This window comes from Garra rufa, chromosome 2, assembly GCF_049309525.1.
Source record: "Garra rufa chromosome 2, GarRuf1.0, whole genome shotgun sequence".
Lineage (NCBI taxonomy): Eukaryota > Metazoa > Chordata > Actinopteri > Cypriniformes > Cyprinidae > Garra > Garra rufa.
Window position 1 is genome coordinate 3502996 of NC_133362.1, and position 27821 is coordinate 3530816.

The 27821-nt window shown below is 35.3% G+C and overlaps 2 protein-coding genes across 2 annotated transcripts in view; both read left to right on the top strand.

Annotated features, from left to right (window-relative positions):
* The window catches only part of LOC141325750 (serine/threonine-protein kinase 32C-like), a 59759-nt gene extending 32029 nt beyond the window's left edge, over positions 1–27730 (top strand). Inside the window, exons 8-11 of the mRNA XM_073834490.1 lie at positions 11262–11387; positions 14300–14428; positions 14970–15037; positions 20290–27730. Coding sequence (XP_073690591.1) covers positions 11262–11387; positions 14300–14428; positions 14970–15037; positions 20290–20491 — 525 coding nt within the window. The 3' untranslated portion in view covers positions 20492–27730. The remainder of the gene's footprint in view (positions 1–11261; positions 11388–14299; positions 14429–14969; positions 15038–20289) is intronic.
* Positions 1–27821, top strand: part of LOC141325134 (serine/threonine-protein kinase 32C-like) — a 219652-nt gene that overhangs the window by 115165 nt on the left and 76666 nt on the right. The window lies entirely within an intron of this gene.

The following is a 27821-nucleotide window of genomic DNA, read 5'->3' on the forward strand; positions in this document are numbered from 1 at the left end:
AAACGCATACGTCATACATTATCCTCCCGGAACTGCTGCTGTTTATGAGAATTAGCTAGAGGAAAGTGATAATTATGTTTTAAGGAGGCCTTTATGTACCCCCGGAGCTGTGTGCTGGTGTTTTTATCATGGATGGATGCACTTTCTTGGACTTGTTTTGGACTGATGGACAAAAACACCCACCTGTTTCTATTATAAAGCTTGAAGAGCCAGAATAATTTTTAATATAACTCTGAATGCATTTGTCTGAAAGAAGAAAGTCATATTACACCTTGAATGCCTTGAGGATAAGTAAATCATGGGCTAAATTTTATTTTTGGGTGAGCAAACCCTTTAATCCTGATCCAGTAAATCAGAAACATCTGCTGAAGTCATACGAGTTTTAAAAATTGCTTAAAAAGAGGAGCCATGAAGAACATTCCGCTCCTAAAATTCCTGGAAAACTTAAAATGAAGTGTCTTTGAAAATGATTTTGGACTGTTAAGAGCCTTGGAGTCAGTAAGTTTGAGAACTGCTGATCTAACTAGGACATTAAACTAAAATTAACTTTCAGTCAGACTGTCTCTTCTTGTCATGTGTGGCAGTTCTTAGTCAGAATAAGTGGACCAGACTTTATTTTGTTGGTCACATCCCATCATAATCATAATCATAATCTGAATGCATGCGTTTCTCTTCACAGCTCCAGAGATCTTCCAGTCGTTCGTGAGCGGAGGAACCGGTTATGCGTTCGAGGTGGACTGGTGGTCGCTGGGCGTGACGATCTTTGAGGTTCTGCGAAGCTGGGTATAATGATCAACTCTTTAGTTTTTGCAGATGACAGTGTAAAATATCCACTAACCAGGATTGTGATTTCCAAAAACCTGATCATAGAGAGCATCAGTGGCAATAGTTTCTATGATCTATTGATGCTTTTGGGAAACACAGCCCAGTATGATGAGTCACTAGTGAATCTTGTTTTGTACTGAAGTCTCCAGCAGGGGATGCTGATGTGCTGGTGTTTAATCAGCTTAACTTAATGTCCTTAATCAACCATCTTTACCAGCTATGTTTTGCTGGTTTGCAACCATACCCCTATAAACCAGCTTGGACAACTGTGCAGAAACAAGTTTCAGCAGGGCTCCAGCTAACAGGGAACACTCTCACAATTTTCAAATTGTTTAAAGTTTTGTAAACGTTTTTTTATAAATAAGGGTTGAAATTGAGATTTGGATAAATAAGCTTTCCACTGATGTATGGTTTGTTGGGATAGGACAATATTTGGCCGAGATGCAACTATTTGAAAATCTGAGGGTGCAAAAAAATCTAAATTGAGAAAATCGCCTTTAAAGTTGTCCAAATAAAGTTCTTAGCAATGCATATTACTAATCAAAAATTACGTTTTAACATATTTGCAGTAGGAAATTTACAAAATATCTTCATGGAACATGATCTTAATAGGATTTTTGGCATAAAAGAAAAATCACTCATTTTCTGTTTCAACATTTCAGTGTTTTATAAAGCAATAAGCCCCAAGAAGCCGTGGTTTACATTCACTGAGGTGTTGTTAGGCACGACCCTTAGCTGTTATAAATTCACTTAAAACGGGTATCCCATATACTTGGTAAGGTTTCACAAAATAAAACAAGAGCAAATAAAGTGTGAAGATGTTAATAAAAACATTATTCTTCCGCCAAACGATGTAGTTCCTCAGAAACAGTTGTGGTTGCAAGAAAGTGGTTGCTGAGCAACACACAAACGTAAACAAAGGTGTATGTTTGTAGAGTAATTTACAACAGCTTTGAATGCAGCTCAACCAATCAGGATCGAGGACCGAAACTATCTGTTTTATAGACTTTATCCTGAACGTGGAATTCTTAACCCGAAGGATGCTTTGCATTTCCGTTCTCCAGTGTTTCTAGTCAAATTAGTGTATATTCCAAGCTGACTTTTAATGTTAAATCTATGAAGCTGCTGACGTTAGCTACGTTAAAAACAGGTTCCTATGGAGATTGGAACAGAAGAGCATCCAATCTGAAGTTAGAATTTGTAATGGTGGCGCTCTTCGTTTACTCAGGAAAAAGGTCTATAAGAAAGATTTTAAAACAATGTTCCTACAACATTTTTATAACGTAGCTTTAGACTGACTTAAACCCATTTACGGATGTTTTTTCTCTCTCTTTTTGTCCTGTCTCTCTCTGTGTCTGTCTGTCAGAGGCCGTACGACATCCACGCCAGTAATTCTGTGGAGTCTCTCCTGCAGTTGTTCAGTACGGTCAGTGTGCAGTACAGCTCATCCTGGCACAAAGACCTTGTCTCGCTGCTGAGGAAGGTGAGACATCACAAGCAAACATTTACATTTATTAATTTAGCAGACACTTTTATCCAAAGCGACTTACAATTGGGAAATACAACAAGCGATTCATCCTAAGGGGGCAAAATACCATATGCCAGGCATTGTTAGATGAGTACAGGCTAGAAAGGGAAGATCAAGAAAGAAAGGAGAACAAAGTTTTTTTTTTTTTTTTTTTTGAGTCAAATAGTGTTGAAAGAGGTTTTCAGCAGTCGCTTAAAAGCTGTCAAGGAGTCTGCATTCTGGATAGGGGTGGGAAGATCGTTCCACCAGGCAGGAACAGTGAATGAAAATGTTCTGGAGAGTGATTTCATGCCTCTCTGTGGTGGTACAATGAGGCGTCTTTCACTAGAGGATCTCAGACTTCTGGAGGGAGTGTAGATGCGTAGTAGTGAATGGAGGTAAGCAGGTGATGAGCCAGTGGCTGTCCTATAGGCCAGCATCAGAGAGGTGTGACATGGGCCTTTTTGGGATCATTTAAGACCAGCCGTGCTGCTGCATTCTGAATCATTTGTAGAGGTCGGATTGTGCATGTTGGTAGATCGGCCAAAAGAGCATTGCAGTAGTCCAGCCTAGAAATGACCAGGGCCTGGACGAGGACATGCACAACTCATGCTACAGATGGACAACAAACAGCCTAGCAACACCCTAACAACCACCCAGAACACCCTAGCATGGGGTCAAAGACATTGAAAGTCTTTCTGATCCCAAACTTTTGAGCGGCAGTGTATATTTATGACAGTGTAAATCTAGTAGGGTGTTGCCAGAGGGTTGCTAAGGTGTTCTAAGTGGTTGCCAGGGGGTTGCTAATGTGTTCTGAATGGTTACCAGTGGGTTGCTAAGGTGTTCTAGGTTCTTTGCTAGAGGGTTTGTGTAGTTGCGAAGATGTTTTAACTGGTTTCTTGGGTGTTTTGGGTGGTTGACAGATTTTTATGTGGTTGCTAAGGTGTTCTGAGTGGTTGACAGGGAGTTGCTTAGGTGTTTTCAGTGGTTGCCAGGGGGTTGCTAAGGTGTTCTGGGTTCTTTGCTAGAGGGTTTGTGGTAGTTCCGAAGATGTTTTAACTTATTCCTGGGGGGTTGACAGATTTTTATGTGGTTGCTAAGGTGTTCTGAGTGGTTTCCAAAGTGTTCTGAGTGGTTACCAGTGGGTTGCTAAGGTGTTCTAGGTTCTTTTCCAGAGGGTTTGTGGTAGTTGCGAAGATGATTTAACTAATTCCTTGGGTGTTTTGGGTGTTGACAGATTTTTATGTGGTTGCAAAGGTGTTCTGAGTGGTTGCCAAGGTGTTCTGAGTGGTTGCCAGGGGGTTGCTAAGGTGTTCTGAGTGGTTACCAGTGGGTTGCTGAGGTGTTCTAGGTTCTTTGCTAGAAGGTTTGTGTAGTTGCAAAGATGATTTAACTAATTCCTTGGGTGTTTTGGGTGTTGACAGATTTTTATGTGGTTGCTAAGGTGTTCTGAGTGGTTGCCAGGAAGTTGCTTAGGTGTTTTCAGTGGTTGCCAGGGTGTTTTCTAAGGTGTTCTGGGTTCTTTGCTAGAGGGTTTGTGGTAGATGCGAAGATGTTTTAACTCATTCCTGGGGGGTTGACAGATTTTTATGTGGTTGCTAAGGTGTTCTGAGTGGTTTCCAAAGTGTTTTCAGTGGTTACCAGTGGGTTGCTAAGGTGTTCTAGGTTCTTTTCCAGAGGGTTTGTGATAGTTGCGAAGATGATTTAACTAATTCCTTGGGTGTTTTGGGTGTTGACAGATTGTTATGTTGTTGCAAAGGTGTTCTGAGTGGTTGCCAGGGGGTTGTTAAGGTGTTCTGAGTTCTTTGCTAGAGTGTTTGTGCTAGTTGCGTATATGTTTTAATTGGTTCTTTGTGTGTTTTGGGTGGTTGACAGATTTTTTTATGTGGTTGCTAGGGTGTTTTTGTGTGGTTGCTAGGGCTTCTGCATGGTTGTAATGACTTTATTTGGTTTTTAATGTGTTCTGATTGTTTTTCTCATTAAGCATGAAACGGACGAAATATGTCGAGAGAGAAATGAAAACAGAAAGAATGCAGATGGAGTTGTAATGAACGAAGGGAGAAATAAAACAATCTAATGATGCAGGAGAGGATAACAGAGAAGAGAGAAAGAGGAGGAGATGATAATGAGCTGGAGAGATAATAAAAGAAGATGAATGAAGAAAACGCTGGAGAGAGAGAGAAGAAATATTATGAAAGAAGAATGATATTAGTGAAGAACCGAGGAGCGACGCGAGACATTAAAGTCATTTATTGGAGCTGAGGGATATGGAGAGATTACACTGTGCTTGAATTACTGGAGAAGGGCATTGTGGGTAGGATGAGCAGATGGACACACAGGAAGTGTGGTTCTTCCTCATTCAGATTAGCAGTTCTCAATGGTGTTTCATTAAAGTGTCAGTTTGATCTCAGATGTTTCTTGATTTGACGGACACAAATGAGTCAAGAATCTGATTTAATTTCTTAAGATCTCTTGCTTTTGGTATATCGGCCAGTTTGAATGCAGTTTGAGACATTCTTGATCTCTTCTAAAATCTCACATGAGATTCAGGGTTATGATAGTTAACTAATACTAAAACAAGAGCCATAAAATAACATTTTTATTACATGAAATCAACTGAAATGTTTACACTGCCACTCAAAAGTTTGGGATCAGTAAGATTTTTAATGCTTTTTAGACTTTTCTGCTCATCAAGGCTGCATTGATTTGACTAAAAATACAGAAATTTTAAATAGTGGTTTTCCATTTTAATATACCTTCAAATATAATTTATTCCTGTGATGCAAAGCTGAATTTTCAGCATCATTACTCCAGTCTTCAGTGTCACATGATCCTTCAGAAATCATTCTAATATACTGATTTATTATTCATTTGTTTTGAAACCTGTGATACTTTTTTGATGAAATATTAAAAATAACAGCATTTATTTAAAATAGAAAACTTTTAACAAACGCTTCTGAGTCGGTAATTTTTTCTTTTTCTCTTTGAAAAAATTAATACTTTTATTCAGCAAGGATGTGTTAAATTGATTTAAAAAGTGATAGTAAAGGTTTATATTGTTAGCAAAGATTTCTATTTTGAATAAATGCTGTACTTTTTAATTTTTTATTCATCAAAGAATCCTGAAAAAAGTATCACAGGATCCAAAAAAAATATTAAGCAGCACAAGTGTTTCCAATATTGATAATAAAAGTAATAAATCAGTATATTAGAATGATCTCTGAAGGATATTTCTATTTTTGATCTTTATTTTTGATCAAATAAATGGAACTTTGATGAGCAAAAAACAACAAATATTTTTTTATTAGTTTAACTTTGTAATAAAATAACTACAACTAAAACTGAAATGTAAAAAACTATTTTGATATATTTAAAAACAAATGATAAAAAAATAAAAGGTATAAAGGTATAAACATTATTAAAACTTTCAATTAAATTAAAATGAAAGCTAATTCAAACTATTAATAAAAGCCATAATAGTATCTCAATGATAAAACTAAGTAAATAACACTAATGAAATTACAAGGGACTTTTTCTCAAGAGCAACATCTGATGCGATTACTCTTTAGGAGAAACTGTGCAACATTGCTGAAATTAACAATTTTTATTCAGTTTATATTTGTGCATAAAACAAGTTTTGCAATATAGTGTTAGCGACTGAAGTTTTGCTGTTCTCATGACACACAGTAAACGGATCGGTTCACGCAGCGTTCAGAGTGTTCAGGCGTATCGTCTCGTCAGAGTCTCAGCGGATCGATGGCTCGTGTCTGGGCTCCGTGGAGAGAGACGCAGACGCTGCTCAGAGACCACCGGCAGATATGGTTTCCCTGACGACCGAGGGCCGGAACGCGTCCCGTCTGACACTCGGCTGTCAGCGCTTTATAAAATCATCCCTCGCTTGATAAGAATATAAGGTCTGGAACAGCTCCCCGGCGTCTCATTGGCCCTCAGAGCAGCAGCGCCTCCTGTGGGCCGTTCACACCATACTCATGAGTTTACTAGCAAATAAAACTGGTGTTGACACTTTTTTAGCGGAGGACATGTCAAGTCACCTTTATAGACCAATTCAGAGTAGATGTCACAGTTGTGTCACTTGCAGCTGTGCGCGCAAAGTGGAGAAAAACACTGGTAACTAGTGGAGGTAAATGGGTAAAACATTTAGTCTGATGCTTTTTAATCTGAGTCCCTTTTGTCTGATGCCTTTTAAACCCGGCTCACACTACAGGGGTTAAAATTTACATATATTTATAAAGCACCGCGCCACTTAATCTGCCACCATCACATCCCTATTCAAAACTAAGATGATTTCACCTCAGCAGAGGTCCTCTTTATCCTTACGTTTGTGGTACGTTTTCGACACTATATACAGACAGACAGACAGTGATACTACAAAAACTCAAGAAGCAGTTTCCTCCATCTCCACTTTCCAGCGGACCCGTACAGCTGCTATTTTGCGGTTGCGCATTGGCTGTTGTGAAAGTAGCCTACTGATTTAAGCACAAAGCCGTCATCATCCCGATTTTGTGTGCTAGCAGATCGGGAGGTGCAAGATTCGATCTTTGAACGCCTCACATTACCAGATAATCTGCGCCGAACATCGGGGCTGATCGAGGTGCTTGACAAGATTTTTGCTCCGATACTCGGGAGGGCAAAATCGGGGCAAAATCAGGCTAAAACTCCTGTAGTGTTAATCAGCTTTAATCTAAATCCGTTTAGTCTGATGCCTTTTAATCTGAGTCTGTTTAGTCTGATGCCTTTTAGTCTGATGCCTTTTAATCTGAGTCCGTTTAGTCTGATGCCTTTTAATCTGAGTCCGTTTAGTCTGATGCCTTTTAATCTGAGTCCGTTTAATCTGATGCCTTTTAGTCTGATGCCTTTTAATCTGAGTCCGTTTAGTCTGATGCCTTTTAATCTAAGTCTGTTTAGACTGATGCCTTTTAATCTGAGTCCGTTTAATCTGATGCCTTTTAGTCTGATGCCTTTTAATCCAAGTCCGTTTAGTCTGATGCCTTTTTGTCTGATGCCTTTTAATGCAAGTCTGTTTAGTCTGATGCCTTTTAGTCTGATGCCTTTTAATCTGAGTCCGTTTAGTCTGATGCCTTTTAATCTGAGTCTGTTTAGACTGATGCCTTTTAATCTGAGTCTGTTTAGTCTGATGCCTTTTAATCCAAGTCCATTTAGTCTGATGCCTTTTTGTCTGATGCCTTTTAATCCAAGTCTGTTTAGTCTGATGCCTTTTAATCCAAGTCCGTTTAGTCTGATGCCTTTTAATCTGAGTCTGTTTAGTCTGATGCCTTTTAATCTGAGTCCGTTTAGACTGATGCCTTTTAATCTGAGTCCGTTTAGTCTGATGCCTTTTAATCTGAGTCCGTTTAGACTGATGCCTTTTAATCTGAGTCTGTTTAATCTGATGCCTTTTAGTCTGATGCCTTTTAATCCAAGTCCGTTTAGTCTGATGCCTTTTAATCTGAGTCTGTTTAGTCTGATGCCTTTTAATCCAAGTCCGTTTAGTCTGATGCCTTTTAATCCAAGTCCGTTTAGTCTGATGCCTTTTAATCCGAGTCTGTTTAGTCTGATGCCTTTTAATCTGAGTCTGTTTAGTCTGATGCCTTTTAATCTGAGTCTGTTTAGTCTGATGCCTTTTAATCTGAGTCCGTTTAGACTGATGCCTTTTAATCTGAGTCCGTTTAATCTGATGCCTTTTAGTCTGATACCTTTTAGTCTGATGCCTTTTAATCTGAGTCCGTTTAGTCTGATGCCTTTTAATCCAAATCCGTTTAGTCTGATGCCTTTTAATCTGAGTCTGTTTAGTCTGATGCCTTTTAATCCAAGTCCATTTAGTCTGATGCCTTTTTGTCTGATGCCTTTTAATCCAAGTCTGTTTAGTCTGATGCCTTTTAATCCAAGTCCGTTTAGTCTGATGCCTTTTAATCTGAGTCTGTTTAGTCTGATGCCTTTTAATCTGAGTCCGTTTAGACTGATGCCTTTTAATCTGAGTCCGTTTAATCTGATGCCTTTTAGTCTGATGCCTTTTAGTCTGATGCCTTTTAATCTGAGTCCGTTTAGTCTGATGCCTTTTAATCCAAATCCGTTTAGTCTGATGCCTTTTAATCTGAGTCTGTTTAGTCTGATGCCTTTTAATCCAAGTCAATTTAGTCTGATGCCTTTTTGTCTGATGCCTTTTAGTCTGATGCCTTTTAATCTGAGTCCGTTTAGTCTGATGCCTTTTAATCCAAATCCGTTTAGTCTGATGCCTTTTAATCTGAGTCTGTTTAGTCTGATGCCTTTTAATCCAAGTCTGTTTAGTCTGATGCCTTTTAGTCTGATGCCTTTTAATCCAAGTCCGTTTAGTCTGATGCCTTTTAATCTGAGTCTGTTTAGTCTGATGCCTTTTAATCCAAGTCCGTTTAGTCTGATGCCTTTTAATCCAAGTCTGTTTAGTCTGATGCCTTTTAATCTGAGTCCGTTTAGACTGATGCCTTTTAATCTGAGTCCGTTTAATCTGATGCCTTTTAGTCTGATGCCTTTTAATCTGAGTCTGTTTAGTCTGATGCCTTTTAATCCAAATCCGTTTAGTCTGATGCCTTTTAATCTGAGTCTGTTTAGTCTGATGCCTTTTAATCTGAGTCCGTTTAGACTGATGCCTTTTAATCTGAGTCCGTTTAATCTGATGCCTTTTAGTCTGATACCTTTTAGTCTGATGCCTTTTAATCTGAGTCCGTTTAGTCTGATGCCTTTTAATCCAAGTCTGTTTAGTCTGATGCCTTTTAGTCTGATGCCTTTTAATCCAAGTCCGTTTAGTCTGATGCCTTTTAATCTGAGTCTGTTTAGTCTGATGCCTTTTAATCCAAGTCCGTTTAGTCTGATGCCTTTTAATCTGAGTCTGTTTAGTCTGATGCCTTTTAATCTGAGTCCGTTTAGACTGATGCCTTTTAATCTGAGTCTGTTTAATCTGATGCCTTTTAGTCTGATGCCTTTTAATCTGAGTCTGTTTAGTCTGATGCCTTTTAATCCAAATCCGTTTAGTCTGATGCCTTTTAATCTGAGTCTGTTTAGTCTGATGCCTTTTAATCTGAGTCCGTTTAGACTGATGCCTTTTAATCTGAGTCCGTTTAATCTGATGCCTTTTAGTCTGATACCTTTTAGTCTGATGCCTTTTAATCTGAGTCTGTTTAGTCTGATGCCTTTTAATCCAAGTCTGTTTAGTCTGATGCCTTTTAGTCTGAGTCCGTTTAATCTGATGCCTTTTAGTCTGATACCTTTTAGTCTGATGCCTTTTAATCTGAGTCTGTTTAGTCTGATGCCTTTTAATCCAAGTCTGTTTAGTCTGATGCCTTTTAATCTGAGTCTGTTTAGTCTGATGCCTTTTAATCCAAGTCCGTTTAGTCTGATGCCTTTTAATCCAAGTCCGTTTAGTCTGATGCCTTTTAATCTGAGTCTGTTTAGTCTGATGCCTTTTAATCTGAGTCCGTTTAATCTGATGCCTTTTAGTCTGATGCCTTTTAATCTGAGTCTGTTTAGTCTGATGCCTTTTAATCCAAATCCGTTTAGTCTGATGCCTTTTAATCTGAGTCTGTTTAGTCTGATGCCTTTTAATCCAAGTCAATTTAGTCTGATGCCTTTTTGTCTGATGCCTTTTAATCCAAGTCTGTTTAGTCTGATGCCTTTTAGTCTGATGCCTTTTAATCCAAGTCAGTTTAGTCTGATGCCTTTTAATCTGAGTCTGTTTAGACTGATACCTTTTTGTCTGATGCCTTTTGATCTGAGTCTCCTTAGTCTAAAGCCTTTTAGTCTGAGTCTACTTTTAAAGCATACGTTTTTTTTTTTCCTTATTAGAATTGTGAAATATAATCTCAGAATTGTGAGAATAAATTCAGAATTTGGAAATATAAAATCAAATGTACCTTTTTTTTTTTTTTTGTTCCATGGCTCCATAGGCTGCAACTTGAAAACCATAATTTTGTCACCAGATAGGCTCCGCCCACAAATAAGTCATTTCTGGTTTTCTGCAACCATGATGCGCATGCATCCCAGATGTTTACCAACCTGTAATTGGTCTATAGAGCTGTATACAATACACACTGTTTCAAATCAGCTTTACAGTATTAAACAGGAAAGGAAAAGAATCAGTGATGCAAACTTCAACAATGCGGCAGCTGGAGTGAGACATTAGTGCTGCTCTTCGGCTCCAGTCAGTTCAAACCGTGTCAAGGCTGCAAAATTAATCAATTATCAACAAATTCAATTCTGATCTGCATGTAAAGATATAAATAATCTGTTTGTCACATCTATTACAACAGATTCAAAAATCTCAATAGTTCCTCCTAAATAGCATTAATACTAAATGCAGAGCACTTGTGATGAATTCCTTATGCTCCTGTAAGTTGCTGTGGATAAAAGCATCTGCTAAATGCATAAATGTAAATGATAAATGTGAAAGTTTCTGCTTCTCAAATGTTTCTCCTGAGAACAAGTCTCCAGTTATCTCAGATGTGAGGGTTTTAGAAGTTTTAAACTAAGCTCAAACCAGTTGATGTACAAGTCTGCAATCAAAAGAGAGAGTTATAACGTTTGTTGTAACTTGTCATAATGTGTACATTTCCTACTGTAAATATATAAAAACTTAATTACTGATTAGTAATATGCATTGCTAAAAATTCACATTTGGACAACTTTTTAGCAATTTTCTCAGTAATTAGATTTTTTTGCATCCTCAGATTCCAGATTTTCAGATATCGTCTTATCCTTACAAACCATACGTCAATGGAAAGCTTCTTTATTCAGAATTACAGAAGTCAAGTGTGGTGTGAATACATCTGTGAATATGAATGCCCATTAATGTTTGTGAGCGAGTAAGAATTGTTGTTTGTTTGTTTGAGTGTCCTGATGTTGTTCTTGCTTTATGTGCTTGTGTTTTGTGTTTCTGTAGTTATTGACTGTAAACCCAGAGCATCGCTTCTGTAGTCTGGCTCAAATGCAGACGGCGCCCTACCTCTCCGATGTCAACTGGGACGATGTTTATGAGAAGAAGATGGAGCCCGGATTTGTTCCCAATGTGAGATTGAGTTCAACCAGTGACAGCACACATATATACACACACTGCTGCTCAAAAGTGGGATCAGTAAGATTTTTAATGCTTTTAAAGGACACTTTTCTGTTCATCAAGGCTGAGTTTGTTTGATTATAAGTACAGAAAAAAATTATATTTTGAAATGTTAATGCAGTTTAAAATAGTAGTTTTTTATTTAAATATAGCTTAAAATATATATATTTCAGCATCATTACTGCAGTCTTCAGTGTCACATGATCCTCCAGAAATCATTCTAATATACTGATTTATTATCAGTGTTGGAAACAGTTGTCCTGCTTAATTATTTTTTAGCATGTATTTAAAATAGAAAACGTTTGTTTGGGGTCAGTAAACCTTTTCTTTCTTTCTCTATTTGAAAGCAATTCATGCTTCTATTCAGCAAGGATGTGTTAAATTGATAAAACATGATAGTAAAGACTTGTATTGTTGTAAAATATTTCTATTTTGAATAAATGCTGTTCTTTTTAACTTTTTATTAATCGAAGAATCCTGAAAAAAGTATCACAGGTTCCAAAAAAATATTAAGCAGCACAGTTTTCAACATTGATAATAAAAATAATAGATCAGTATATTATAATGATTTCTGAAGGATCATGTGACACTGAAGACTGGAATAATGATGCTGATTCTAAATCTTACTGATCCCAAACTTTTGAGCGGCAAATTTGGCCAAAATTATTAAAACACTAGTATTTTCACCAGCTAAAAAAATGGTTTTAAGTCAGTTATTTCTGTGTTTTGCTGTAGTCAGTAGGAAATATCAGTTTACAATTACAAACATTCATTTTGCCAAAATGGCAAAGACTAAAGATGCATTTAGTGTTTTTGTGTAATTTGAATGCATTAAAATTTACTGTATTTCCCTTCATGGAAAAAAAAATCATCACCAAAAAAATATGAGATGGGAAGGAAAAATATTTTCAATGTATTTGTGTTGATTTGGAAAAAACGTTCCATTTGTTCCTGAGCAAATTCATGGTGAATTTCAGAAGTTTTGTAAGGAAATGCAAAAGCATTGACAATCCCCATCATAATGATATTTCAGGGGCTCCATACAGGGATGTGCCATGTACAGATTTTTGTCAAAAAAAAAAAAAAAAAAAAGTGGAGCAAAATGTCCTTAAAGTAATAGTTGACCCCAAAAAAAATAAAATGTACTGAAATTCGCTCATCTCCAGACCATCCAAGATATAGATGAGATGTTTCTTCATCAGATTTGAACAGCTAATAAAAAGCTTCACGATACTCCACAAAACCACTCCAGTCCATCAGTTAACATCTTGAGAAGACAAGATTTCAAGTTCAGAGCTGTTTTGGCTTGTAAACTGTGCTTGATCTGTGCAGATTTCTCTCCTGATTCAGACCAGACCACTTTTTCACTGGAGGAAGCGTTATTATGGACTCAATGTCATTGAGTTAAAAACGTCTCAATTATAGATTTGTTTCAGCTTTTGTCTTCTCAAGATGTTAACTGATGGACTGGAGTGCTGTGGATTACTTGTGGATTATTGTGATGTTTTTATCAGCTGTTAAAACTCTCATTTTGACGGCACCCATTCACTGCACATTCAAATGTACTGTACTCAGCCATAGATCATCTAAGATGAGTTGTTCTTCATCAGATTTGTAGAAATGTATCATTCCATCACTTGCTCACCAATAGATCCACTGCAGTGAATGGGTGCCGTCAGAATGAGATTCAAAACGGCTGATAAAAACATCACAATAATCCACAAGTAATCCACATCACTCCAGTCCATCAGTTAACATCTTGAGAAGACAAGTGTTAAAATTTGAGCTGTTTTGACTTGTAAACAGTGCAGATTTATCTCCTAAATTCAGACCAGACCACTTTTTCACTGGAGGAAGCCTTATGGATTATGTATTGAGTTAAAAACATCTTAATGATGGATTTGTTTCAGCTTTTGTCTTCTCAAGATGTTAACTGATGGACTGGAGTGGTGTGGATTATTGTGATGTTTTTATCAGCTTTTTGGACTCTCATTCTGACGGCACCCATTCACTCCACACTCAAATGTACTCGCCCTTAGATCATACAAGATAAAGATGAGTTTGTTTCTTCATCAGGTTTGTATAAATGTGTCATTCCATCACTGTCTTACCAATGGATCCTCTGGAGTGAGTGGGTGCCGTCAGAATGAGGGTCCAAACAGCTGATAAAAACATCACAATAATCCACACCACTCTAGTCCAACAGTTAACATCTTCAGAAGACACGTGTGTAGAGCTGTTTTGACTTGTAAACAGTGCAGATTTCTCTCCTGATTCAGACCAGCTTTTGTCTTCTCAAGATGTTAACTGATGGAGTGGTGTGGATTACTTGTGGATTATTGTGATGTTTTTATCAGCAGTTTGGACTCTCATTCTGACGGCACCCATTCACTCCACACTCAAATGTACTCGCCCTTAGATCATACAGGATAAAGATGAGTTTGTTTCTTCATCAGGTTTGTATAAATGTGTCATTCCATCACTGTCTCACCAATGGATCCTCTGGAGTGAGTGGGTGCCGTCAGAATGAGAGTCCAAACATCTGAGAAAAACATCATAATAATCCACACCACTCCAGTCCAACAGTTATGGATTCGTTTCAGCTTTTGTCTTCTCAAGATGTTAACTGATGGTCTGGTGTGGATTACTTGTGGATTATTGTGATGTTTTTATCAGCAGTTTGGACTCTCATTCTGACGGCACCCATTCACTCCAGAGGACAGTGATGGAATGACGCTTTTCTGCAAATCCATTCCCTTTAAGTTCTGCATTCAACTTCCTTGTGAACTCTGTTCACACATTGAGACACTTTTTGTGTTTGAATATTTGTTATAAACCGTTTCATTACTCTGTTTCTCAAACAGAAAGGTCGTCTTCATTGCGATCCCACCTTTGAACTGGAGGAGATGATTCTGGAGTCTCGTCCTCTTCATAAGAAGAAGAAGCGACTGGCAAAAAACAGATCGAGAGACAACAGCAAAGATTCTCAGTCTGTGGGTGAAACACACACACAAACACACGTCTCAGAAATTACATTTCACTCTTCTAGTTGTGACATTTGAGAGTAATCCCTGAGATAACAGCGTCTCGGGCGACGGCCTGAAGACCTAAAGGCCGGCGCATTGATTGTGTTTATCCTCAGACTTTATTATACTGAGCCTGACTGACGTCTGCAGTCCGTGAGCCCGGCTTCTCTCACACACACACCATCCTCTCGGCACACGCCGTTCTCCAGATATTTTCTGTGTGTTTGCGTGATTACGGAGCGTGTCTCTAATCAGATCAGGATGAATCAGCTCGCTCCTCTCTCTCGAACACGAGAGGCCTGAAGACGAGCGCCTGTGGTCTGCAGATGCAGGAAGTGCAGGCATTATTACCTGGATGATTAAATTATGAAGCTTTCAGAGCTGGAGCTTCTCCTGAAGTACGGCAGGCTATTTTTGGTGTGTTCCAGCAGGAACTGTAGGAGGTTACTGCCGACTGAAGGCTAGTTAGAGCTGATTAACGGGTTGTTTCTTTGTTTTTCTCCTTTAGGAGAACGAGTATCTTCAGGAGTGCCTTGAAGTCGTCCAGCAAGAGTTCATGATTTTCAACCGTGAAAAGTAAGAATATATATATATATATTGAGTTTAAAATACTCGCTTAAAGTCACCCTGAGATTTTAAGTTATTTAAATTATTTGTTCATTTACGTTCATCATTCTCTGATGATGCGCTGCAAAAAATATTTTTTTACTTATATTTTTTTTTTGTCTTGTTTTTACCAAAAATATCTCAAAATTCTTAAATCAAGAAGGAGACTGGTAAAAATTGTCTTGTTTTCAGAAAAAACAAGTCAAAATTAAGTGCGTTTTTGCTTGAAACAAGCAAAATAATCTGCCAATGGGGTAAGAAAAATAATCTTGTTTTCTGTTTGAAATAATATATTTTTGCTTACCCCATTGGCAGATTATTTTGCTTGTTTTAATCAAAAACTCACTTAATTTGGACCTTTTCTGAAAACAAGAAAATTATTTTTACTCATCTAGAAAATCCTACTTGATTTAAGAATTTTTAGGTATTTTGGCTGGAAACAAGACAAAAAAGATCTAAGTAAGAAAAGCATTTTTTGCAGTGTGGTCAAATGATATGCAGGCGAAACAAAAAAAAAAATTAATTTAACATTTATGGTTTAAATAATTATTAGTCTTTCATTCTTAGCCATATTTTGGGGATAAATTGTACCCAGAAGTGAACTAAATTTGACCTCCTCTTTGGTACATCCTTATGGAAGCCTGTTTCCACCACTGAATACATTTTCTTATCTGACTTTTTTCCCCAAAATTCACAATTTAGAATTCAGAGATATAAACTTGCAATTCTGAGAAATAGAGTCACAATTCCATAATATAAACTCGCAATTGTGAGTTATAAGGTCAGAATTCCGAGATATAAACGCGCAATTCTAAAAAATATAGTTGCCATTGCATAATATAAACTTGCAATTCTGAGAAATAGAGTCACAATTCCATAATATAAACTTGCAATTGCGAGTTATAAAGTCAGAATTCCAAGATATAAATGCACAATTCTGAAAAATAGTCACAATTCTGTAAAATAAACTTGCAATTGCGAGTTATAAAGTCAGAATTCCGAGATATAAAAGCGCAATTCTAAAAATAAAGTTATAGGTGTGTGATATAAACTTCCAATTGCAAGTTATAAAGTCAGAATTGTGAGAGATAAATGCACAATTCTGAAAATAAAGTTATAGGTGTGTGATATAAACTTCCAATTGCAAGTTATAAAGTCAGAATTGTGAGAGATAAACTAAAGTGAATGAAATTTGACCACATCTCAGGGATGTTCTTATGGAAGCCCGTTTCTGCCACTGAATAAAAAAAATAAAGGTTATTGCGACTTATCTCACAATTCTGACTTTTTTTTTTTTTTTTTTCAAAATTGTGAGTTATAAAGTAAATATTACAAGATATAAACTTGCCATTCTGAGAAATAAAGTCACAATTGCATGATATAAACTTCCAATTGTGAGTTATAAAGTCAGAATTGCGAGATAGAAACTTGCAATTGTGCGAAAAATAGTCAGAATTGCGAGTTTACAATTCTGACTTTTTTTCCCTTGGAATTGTGAGTTTATATCCCACAGTTCTGACTTATAACTCGCAATTGTGTGTTTATATCTCACAGTTCTGAGAAAAAAAAGTCAGTATTGTGAGTTTATATGACACAATTCTAAGAAAAAAAGTCAGAAATGCGAGATGTAAACTCGCAATTGCAAGGAAAAAAAAGTCAGAACTGTAAGATAAAAAGTTGCAATTACCTTTTTTATTCAGTGGCAGAAATGGGCTTTCATTCGTCCTCATCTATAGAAACAGTATAAATATAAAGTAAATTTGAGCTTTTTTTATTGTAATTTTTTTTTTCTGTTAGTGTTAAGTTTGCGTTTATAACTGGCTGTGTATGAGGTTTCTGCAGGTCTTAAACAGTCTTAATTCACAAATTAAAGTCTTAAAATGTCTTAAATCAGAAGAGAAAGTCTTAAATTCATAAATTCATGGCATTAATGTTGCATGCACTGCAAAATAATTTTCTTCCTCTGTATTTGTGTCTCGATATGCAGTATAAATATAGTTTATGATGAAAACAAGAACAAATATCTGTCGGTGGGGAATGAAAATTTACTTTTCGTTTGAATTAACATGACTCACAGATATTTGGTAGATATTTGTGCATTTTAATCATAAACTCACTTCATTTTGGTCAATTGATCAATCTCATAAAACATGATTCTTCTTTTGTCATTTTGCATCTTAAGTAAATGTATCTTGATTTAAGAATATTTAGACATTTGCACTGGAAAACAAGACATACTTATGAGCATGACTTTTTTTTCAGTGTGTTTTTGTAAAATGAATTAAAGTAATGCAGATCTGTTGGAAGTTATATTAGCAACACTTCAAAGTTTTAAAATGCATTTATACACTGCAAATTTTTTTTTTTTTTTTTTTTTAACTTGGTTTTTGTCTTGTTTCCAACCAAAATATCTAAAAACATTTTCTAGAAGAGTAGAAATTGTCTTGTTTTCAGAAAAAAGACATCAGAATTAAGCAAGCTAAATAATCGTATTTAAAGCAGAAAACTAAATTATTTTGCTTACCCCATTGGCAGATTATTTTGCTTGTTTCTTATTTTTCCTGATAACACGACAATCATTTTTACTCGTCTAGAAAATCCTTCTTGATTTAAGATTTTTTTAGATATTTTGGCTGGAAACAAGGCAAAAAATCTAAGTAAGAATCATTTTTGCAGTGTATTTAAAGACCATATTGGCATGTAGTATTCTGTTAAATGTATCCCTTAAATTGTATTTACTTGCTCTTAAAAAGGCCTTTAATAGACTTGGGCCTGATTTCATAGACAGAGTTTAGACTAAGCCAGGATTAGGCCATAGTTCAGTTAAGACATTTAAGTAATTTTTATAAACATGCCTTAAATCATTACTGGTGTGCATCTTGAGACAAAACAAAGGCACACATATATTTTACGTTTCTTTTAGTGGAAACAGTTTAGACTTACATTTTAGTCATGTTTAGATGAAAAAACAATAGAAGTCTATGGAATGTCTCCACTGGATATCCAAGTAAACGTGTGTTTAAGTGTTTATCACACATTTTAGTTGCTTGTTTGTCTCTGATGATGTGTCTAAGACACTGATGTTGATGGCAGAGCAGCGCTGCAGTTTTCTGGAGGTCTGATATCTCCACATCACCACCTCATTTATTATTGACCAGCATCTGCATTACTGCACAAGCCCCTCTCTCTTCTGTCTCTATCTGCTGTAATTTACGTTTCTGATGCTATTTTTATAACCACTTCATTATTCATGAATCTGTCGCCTGATGACTGTAAGGCTGTGTTTAGTCAAGTATCACTAGTACTAGTGATCATTCCTCTAATGGCACGTTTACACTGCACTACAAAGTCCTGATTACTTTTCTTTAAGCCTTGAGTTTGGGGGTGTTAGTGAAGAAAAAAAAAAGTTGCATATACAAAGTACAATTATGACCCTGGACCACAAAACCAGTTAAGTAGCATGGGTATATTTGTAGCAATAGCCAAAAATACATTGTATGGGTCAAAATGATTGATTTTATGGCAAAAATTATAAGCATATTAAGTAAAGTTAAAAAATGTCCTACCGTAAATATATCACAACGTCATTTTTGATTAGTAATATGCATTGCTAAGGACTTCATTTGGACAACTTTAAAGGCGGTTTTCTCAATATTTTGATTTATTTATTTATTTTTGCACCCTCAGATTCCAGATTTTCAAATAGTATCTTGGTCAAATATTGTCCTATCCTAACAAACCATACATCAATGGAAAGCTTGTTGATTCAGTTTTGATTTAATTTACAACACCTTCATAAACTGAATAAAATAAAAAAAAACACATCTAGTGCACACTCTTTATTATGGAAGATCGTTTCTGCCACTGAATTAAAAAAAAAGGATTATTACAACTTATCTCACAGTTTTGACTTTTTTTCTCAGATTTGCATGATATAAATTACAATTATGAGAAATAAAGTTGCAATCGCAAGTGCAATTCTGTGAACATCAGTTTGTTTGTTTTTTCTTCTCAGTACTGGACATTATAACTCACAATTGTGAGTTTATATCACAATTCTGAGAGAAAAGGTCAGAATTGCCAGATACAAAGTTGCAATTCCAACTTTATTGCTTGCAATTGTGCATTTATATCTCACAGTTCTGAGAAAAAAGTCAGATTTGCAACTTTATGTAATTCAATTCTAAGAAAATATCTTGTTCTAAGCAAAAACTCACTTCATTTTGACTTGTTTTTTTCTGAAAACAAGACAATAGTTTTACTTGTCTAGAAAATCCTTTTTGATTTAAGAATTTTTGGATATTTTTGCTGGAAACAAGACAAAAAATCTAAGAAACGCATTTTTGGCAGTGAAGGCTTAATTATGATGTGCGTTTAAATCCTAGGACTTTTTAGATATCTGGGCTGGACACAAGACAAAAAACCTAATTAAGAAAGGCATTTTTTTGCAGTAAAGAGAATATATAAGTTTACAGCACCTTCATGAATAGAAAACAATGCAAAAACACACCTAATGCACAGTCGTTCTACATAAATTTGTTTTTGAGTTTAAAAAATCTTGTTTAGGTATTCTGCCAACATCCTCAAAAAAAATTTATTTAAATAAAATTTAAAATACTTTTTTTTTGTCTTGTTTCCAGCAAAAATATCTAAAAAATCTGAAATCAGGAAGATTTTTAGACAAATAAAAAATCTTGTTTTCAGAAAAAATGTTTGCTTGGAACAAGCAAAATAATCTGTTTTCATTTTGAAATAATACCCTATTGGCAGATATTTCTGAAAACCATCATTTTTACTTAGAAATCCTTTTTGATTTAAGAATTTTTAGATATCTAGGCTGGAAACAAGTAAAAATGCAGTGCTGTAATTGCGCAATACTGTGTATTTTGTAAATTTACTGTAAAGTAAAAAAAGTTGCCATCAATGCAGACTTTGCATCTGACATTTATGAACCTAATTTAGAAATTCTATGCTTGAAATGTCACTTTTTTTGGTGACATTTATGTGTGTTTAACTCAAATAAGATCTTTCAGACAGGACTTGAATACGTAATTTCCCTGACCATCAGTTCCTCAATTAAAGCTTGTCTTCCATAAGATTGCATTTAAAAATCCGGTTTGCATCACATTATGTTCAGGAAATGTACACGTCTAGTTGTAATTGATTAGTCCAGTGTGTTTTTGTAAGTGTGCGAGTGTGTTGATGTGATTTGTGTGTTTCAGGTTGAAGCGTCGGCAGGAGGAGGAGGGCTGTATGGGAGCAGACGGAGATGGGGATGGGGACGGAGCCGAGGGAGACGGCGACCCAGATGGAGACGCCGACGAGGCCGAGGGAGGAACGGAGGACGAAGAGACCGAGGCCGAACCCGAGACCTCCAAACTGAGCATGTGCGGTTCGGTCTGCTCGTCTCCAGGAAGCTGCTAGCGCCCCCTGCTGTCTATCTGAGCTGCTCACCATGCCTTTAAAAGCCCCTCGTGATCCGAGCCGTGAGCGAGCCGCGCGGCTTCCCTCGTCTCCGTCGCTCCTAGAGTAAGTTTGAACTTCTATGCAACGTAACTCTTCAGCATGATGTAAAATAGAGATTATAGAGGCAATTCTACAATGTAAGACTGTTCGCTTGAGTATGACGACATCACATGACGACGGAGGAGATCTTCATCTCGAGTCCACACGCGTCAAGCTGCTTGATGAGCAACCGATAATTGACTTTACTGCGTTTGTATGTTTACATCATGTGAGTTATTATTGATCACGGAAGCGTCTGGTGCCTCTTGAATTCATGTGTTGCTGGAAGTCAAACTAACTACATGACTAGTTAACAGGAATATGATCTTAAACGCTTTTAAAAGCCACATAAGTATTAGAAATGCAGCGGATGTTCTTGTTCCTTGAAAAGTTAGTCATGCACTGCAAAAATTAGTCATGTTTATCAGTCTTGTTTTCTAAAATAGCTAGAAAATAGCTGTTTTCTCTGTGAATATCACATCCATAACACAAGTGAACATATACACTGCAAAAAATTGCAAGAAACTAAATTTGAGTCAACTTAAAATAATTGGATGACCTGCTGCCTTAATTAAGTTCAGTCAACTTAAATAAGTTTAGTCACCTTGAAATGTTAAGTTGTAGTAAGTTTAAGTTTAACAAACCAAATGTTGTTTATTCAACTCAAATATCTAAGGCAGCAGGGTAACAAACCCAGTTTTCAAATTGATTCAACTCAAATTTCTTTTTTAAGTTGACTCAAGTTTTTGGGTTGACTGAACTTAAAATTTTAAGGCAGCCAGGTAACAAATTATTTTTAGTTATTAGTCTTGTTTTCTACGGATTCCTAAATCAAGAAAGATTTACTATAGAAGCCAAATAACATAAGTCTTGTTTTCTAAAAAAAAATGTCTGAAGTGAGTTTAAGCAAAACAACAAAATATCAATCAGTTCGTTCAGAAATATACTTATGTTTTGTCCTTTGAAGCTGTTTTTTTTTTCTGAGCCGATTGGCAGATATTTGCTCGATTTTAATCATGTTTTCCAGATCTTTGCGTTTGAGATGTTTGACTTCTTCCAGCACTTTAAAGCAGAAGCTTGTCTGTTGAATTCAATGCAAGTCTCATTTGTTTTGTTTTTCTCTCGAAGAAATAAAAACACTTGGACCGATCTGTTTACAGTGAGACGAATCAGTTTAATTCTGCACAAAAACGATCACATGACTATTTCTGCAATGACATCATGTGAGTTATTATTGATCACGGAAGCGTCTGGTGCCTCTTGAATTCATGTGTTGCTGGAAGTCAAACTAACTACATGACTAGTTAACAGGAATATGATCTTAAACACTTTTAAAAGCCACATATGTGCGGATGTTCTTGTTCCTTGAAAAGTTAGTCATGCACTGCAAAAATTAGGCATGTTTATCAGTCTTGTTTTCTAAAATAGCTAGAAAATAGCTGTTTTCTCTGTGAATATCACATCTGTAACACAAGTGAACATATACACTGCAAAAAACAACACAATTTCTTGAGTCAACTTAAAATTTTAAAGGCAGCAGGTTAACAAATTATTTTAAGTTCAGTCAACTCAAATAAGTTTAGTCACCTTGTATTGTTAAGTTGAACTAAGTGAAACCAAATGTTTTGTTTAGTCAACTCAAATATCTAAGGCAGCAGGCTAACAAACCCAGCTTTTAAGTTGATTCAACTCAAATTTCTAAGTTGTAACTTAGTACAACTTAATATTTCAAGTTGACTCAACTTAAAATTAAGGCAGACAGGTAACAAATTATTTAAAATTGTTAATTAGTCTTGTTTTCTATGTATTCTTAAATCAAGATAGATTTACTAGAAGCCAAATGACAGTCTTGTGTTCTAAAACGTCTAAATGAAGTGAGTTTGAGTAAAACAACAAATTCAAAGTTTTGTTCTTTGAAGTTGATTTTTTTCCGAGCCCATTGGCATATAATTGCTAGTTTTAATCATGTTCTGTGCGTTTGAGACGTTTGACTTCTTCCAGCACTTTAAAGCAGAAGATTGTCTGTTGAATTCAACTCAAGACTCATTTGTTTTGTTTTTCTCTCGAAGAAATGAAAACACTTGGACCGATCTGTTTACAGTGAGACGAATCTGTTTAATTTTACACAAAAACGATCACATGACTATTTCTGCAATGACATCATGTGAGTTATTATTGATCACGGAAGCGTCTGGTGCCTCTTGAATTCATGTGTTGCTGGAAGTCAAACTAACTACATGACTAGTTAGCGGTAATATGATCTTGAATACATTGAATACATAAGTGTTAGAAATGCAGCAGATATTCGTGTTCCTTGAAAAATTAGTCATACACTGCAAAAATGAGTCCTGTTTATTAGTCTTGTGTTATAGTTGTGATTTTCATTTAGAAAACAAGTAAACATATACACTGCAAAAAATGTCAATTTCTTGGGTCAACTTAAAGTAATTTGTTAACCTGCTGCCTTTAAACTTATTTGAGTTGACTGAACTTAAAATTTTGTCACCTTGAAATACAATTTTAAGTTGTACAACATAAGTTTAACAAACCAAATGTTTTGTTTAGTCATCTCTAATATCTAAGGCAGCTGAGTAACAAACCCAGCTTTTAAGTTTATTCAACTCAAATTTCTAAGTTGTCACTCTGTACAACTTAAAATAATTTGTTACCTGGTTGCCTTAATATTTCAAGTTGACTCAACTTCTTTGAGTTGACTGAACTTAAAATTAAGTTGTTTATTAGTCTTGTTTTCTATGGATTCTTAAATGTAAATAGATTTACTAGAGAAGCCAAATAACAGATATGAAGTCTTGTTTTCTAAAAATGTCTTAATGAAGTGAGTTTGAGTAAAATGACAAATTATCAATTAGTTTGTTCAGAAATATACTTATGTTTTGTCCTTTTGAAGTTTATTTTTTCTGAGCCCATTGGCAGATATTTGCTTGTTTTAAAATAATTTGTTAACCTGCTGCCCTAAAATTTAAGTTCAGTCAACTCAAATAAGTTTACTCACTTTGAAATGTTAAGTTGTACTATGTGACAACTTAAAATTAAATTTAACAAATCAAATGTTTTCTTTAGTCAACTCAAATATCTAAGGCAGCTGTGCAACAAACCCAGGTTTTAAGTTGATTCAACTCAAATTTCTAAATTGTCACTTAGTGACAACTTTTTTGACTTAACTTAAAATTTTAAGGCAGCCAGGTAACAAATTATTTTAAGTTGTTTATTAGTCTTGTTTTCTACGGATTCTTAAATTAAGATATATTTACTAGAAAAGCCAAATGACAGATATGCAGTCTTGTTTTCTAAAAACGTCTAAATGAAGTGAGTTTGAGTAAAACGACAAATTATCAATAAGTTCATTCAGAAATATACTTGTTTTGTCCTTTTGAAGTTTTTTTTTTTCAATTAGTTTGTTCAGAAATATACTCTTGTTTTGTCCTTTAGAACACTGTAAAAAAATTGAGTCAACTTAAAATAATTTATTACTTTAAGTTCAGTCAACTCAAAAAAAACTGACACTTGGTACAACTTAACATTTCAAGTTGACAATTTTAAATTCAGTCAACTCAAATAAGCTTAAAGGCAGCAGGGTAACAAATTATTTTAAGTTGACCCAACAAATTATTATTATTTTTTTTTTTTTCCGAGCCCATTGGCAGATATTTGCTTGTTTTGATCATGTTTTCCAGATCTGTGCGTTTGAGACGTTTGACTTCTTTCAGCACTTTAAAGCAGAAGATTCTCAGTTGAATTCAATCGAATCTGAAGACTCATTTGTTTTGTTTTTCTCCTAAAGAAATGAAAACACTTGGACTGATCTGTTTACAGTGAGATGAATCTGTTTAATAAGAGGGTGATCACATGAACATTTCTTTAATGACATCAGTCTTTCCTTTAAAGACCTCATGAATTATTTATTTTCTATGTTGAAGTTGATGCATGATACTGAAGGGCTCATCACCCTTTTACTGTAAATATCCAGTAGTCTTTACTTTCTAGATCAACCATCATTTACTACTTACAGTTTAGAAGGAGCTTCAGTCTTACAGGATGTACAGTCCTGATTGAAACACATCTCTGTGCTGAGTATGTCAGCATATACACTACTAGTCAGATTTTTTTGTTTCTGAAAGAAGTCTCTTCTGCTCACTAGGGCTGCTTGTGTGATATAGATATTTCTGATCAAATACGTGAACGTACACTGCAAAAAAAATAATAATAATATTTTCTTGAGTCAACTTAAAATAATTTGTTAACCTGCTTCCTGAACATTTCAAGGTGACTAGACTTATTTGAGTTGACTGAACTTAATTTTAAGTTGTACTAAATCACAACTTAAAACATTTGGTTTTTTAAACTTAAAATTTTTAGTCAACTCTATCTATGGCAGCTGGGTAACAAACCCGGCTTTATAGTTAATTTAACTTAAATTTGTCATTTAGTAAAACTTAATATTTCAAGTTGACTCAACTTTTTTTTTTTTTTTTTAAATTGACTGAACTTAATTTTAAGGCAGCCAGGTAACAAATTATTTTAAGCTGACTCAGCTGCCTTAACTTTTTTGAGACGAATGAACTTAATTTTTTTTGTCAACTTTTAAATATTATGTTTTAAAATATTAAATTACAATTTTAAGGCAGCTGGGTAACAAACCCAGCTTTTAAGTTGATTCAACTTAACCCCTTAACTGTCACTTCCATTTTTGAACAGAGACATGAAAATTAAGAATTCAAATCTAATTTTGTATAATTCATGAACAAAAACATTTTGCAATATGAATTTAATGTACTTTTTCCATGTAAATGCATTGTCTGATTTTAAAATGGCTTTCAAAGGATGAATTTTGATATTTTAAGTTTTCAACTTATATATCATTTCTTATGATTTCTAAAGTGTGATAGAGAAAAAGGCAACAGGGAAGTCTGTTTGTGACAAAGGTCAGAACTCCTGTTATCAAGTAGATTTTTGAGGTGCACTCTTGTCATAAATGAATCTATTATTTTTCCTACATAATTTGTAACACACAAAAAATGTAAAATATCTATTTAGGAGCCTTAGACCTTTCCAACAATATATAGTTTGTCATGATTGGATTAGGATTTATTTGTAAAATGGTGAAGAAACTTAGGCGTCCCACAGAGTGGACGGGTAACAGTTAAGGGGTTAAATTTCTGTTACCCAGCTGCCTTTCAATTTTAAGTTCAGTCAACTCAATATTTAAAAGTTGACTCAACTTTAAGTTGTACTAAGTGACAACTTAATATTTAAAGTTTGTGTTTGTGTTGTATGTGTTTTTGATATTCACTTTGAAAACAGCTGTTGAAATTATAATAATATTTCACATTTTTACTTTATTCTTGATCAAATAAATGCAGCCTCGGTGAGCAGAAGAGACATATTTTTGACTAGTAGTGTAAATGAGCCACAATTTCTCGTTAAGGTGTGTTTAAAGATGGATGTGCTCAACTCGCATCACTACTAGTGATGATGATGAAGATTTATGATGCTGATGTTTCCTGTAGTATATTTGTCTCTGTTGTCGTTGCTTTAACCCTTCCTGCCCTGCGCTCACATGTTGCCAAACTCCTTTCTGACTGTTAGACTCTTAAACTCAGTGAAGGTTTGATGAGACGCCAATCCTTCATCTCTGCTGCTTATCGATCTCTATAGGACGCCCGATTAAGATTGATTTATAGCTCTGTGTGTGTGTGTGTGTGTGTGTGTGTGTGTGTGTGTGTGTGTGTGTGTGTGTGTGTGTGTGTGTGTGTGTGTGGCGTAGCATTAATTCAGTAAGTGACGTCGGCACACGTGTAGCGAATCACAAACTCACTGCTTCATCATGTAAACATGTACATAGTGAAAAAAGCGAGTATTTTCCACAGTTTTATGTGGATTTGCTGACATTAGCGAGTTTAAATATAGACTATACGATACTGAGAGGTTTTATGAAGCGACGTCTTGTTTAAAATCTCTCTCAAGTGTGCAGGCACAACTTGTAGGCAAAACGCCAAAGCTTTTGTACCATTTGCATAGCCATTTCTAATTGAAACGAGTGCCTGCGTGCGTGTGTGTGTGTGTGCGCGAGCGCGTGCATGTGTGTAAGAGAGATTTGTGAGAGTGTGTGTTTAGTGTGTAAAGCTCATAGAAACACCGTAACATTTGTAAAGAAGTATTTATTGTAAGTGAACTCCTGGAATGTTTAATCTGAAGTCATTCTGCGGTGTGAACGCTCAATCAGACTCTGACTGAATCTGGTTTCACATCACATGACGAGTCTAGGGAAAACCAGACGTATGACTTTAACCTTGTTTTCCATTGTAATGTGGATGGCATGATACTGTACGTATACACTTGAATATTTTGGCAACCCATAGATTTTGACGATCATTAAAGTATGAATAAAGTATTAATATGCTCTTGTGCCTCTTTATTTCTGAGCAAATCAAATATTTTTTGGTTTATATCTTTTATATGTAAATATTTTAATTGTACAAAAAAAAAAATCGAAAATTAAATTACTATTATATAAATAACACGTCTATAACATAAGTGAACATATGCTTCAAAAAAACAACACAAGGCAGCCGGGTAACAAATTATTTTAAGTTGACTCATTTTTTTTTTTTTTTTACATTGTAATCTATATGTTATTGCATCCCCTGTTATTTTAGTATAATTTACAAAAAAAAAAAATTGTTAAATCTAAATATTAATAAAAACTATTATAGTTTTTAGTATTATTTATATTTATTTGTTTATTTTTGTATTTTGAATAACAGTCAAATTGAAGTGTATGTTTTTCTCTCTCATGGGGTTGAAAAAGTCAGCAAAGCAACAAGATGTTTGTTTCCTGCTTCTATGTAAACATGTTCTCCCTCCATCTGCTCAGATTATAACCATCTGCTGATGAACACGACACAAACACACAGAAGAAAGAAACATTTCACTACAAATCATTCAGAAAGTCACTAAAAGCTCATTCTCAGTTTTAGTTTCAGTAACATGACATCAGTGATGTCTTTATAGAAAACAAAACAAAGTTTCTTTTTCTCTCTGCCTCTGAATTTTTCTCTCACAATTTGTCAAGTTTTTCTCTCTTAAACTTTCTTTCTTTGTTAATTTTTTTCTCTTCTCCCAAAAAAAAAAACACAATAGGGAAAAGGTTTCTATGACCAAAATGTTTTTTTTTTGAAGGAAGAAGAGGAATTTTTAAAAGATCATTGATCATGTTAAAATCGTCTCC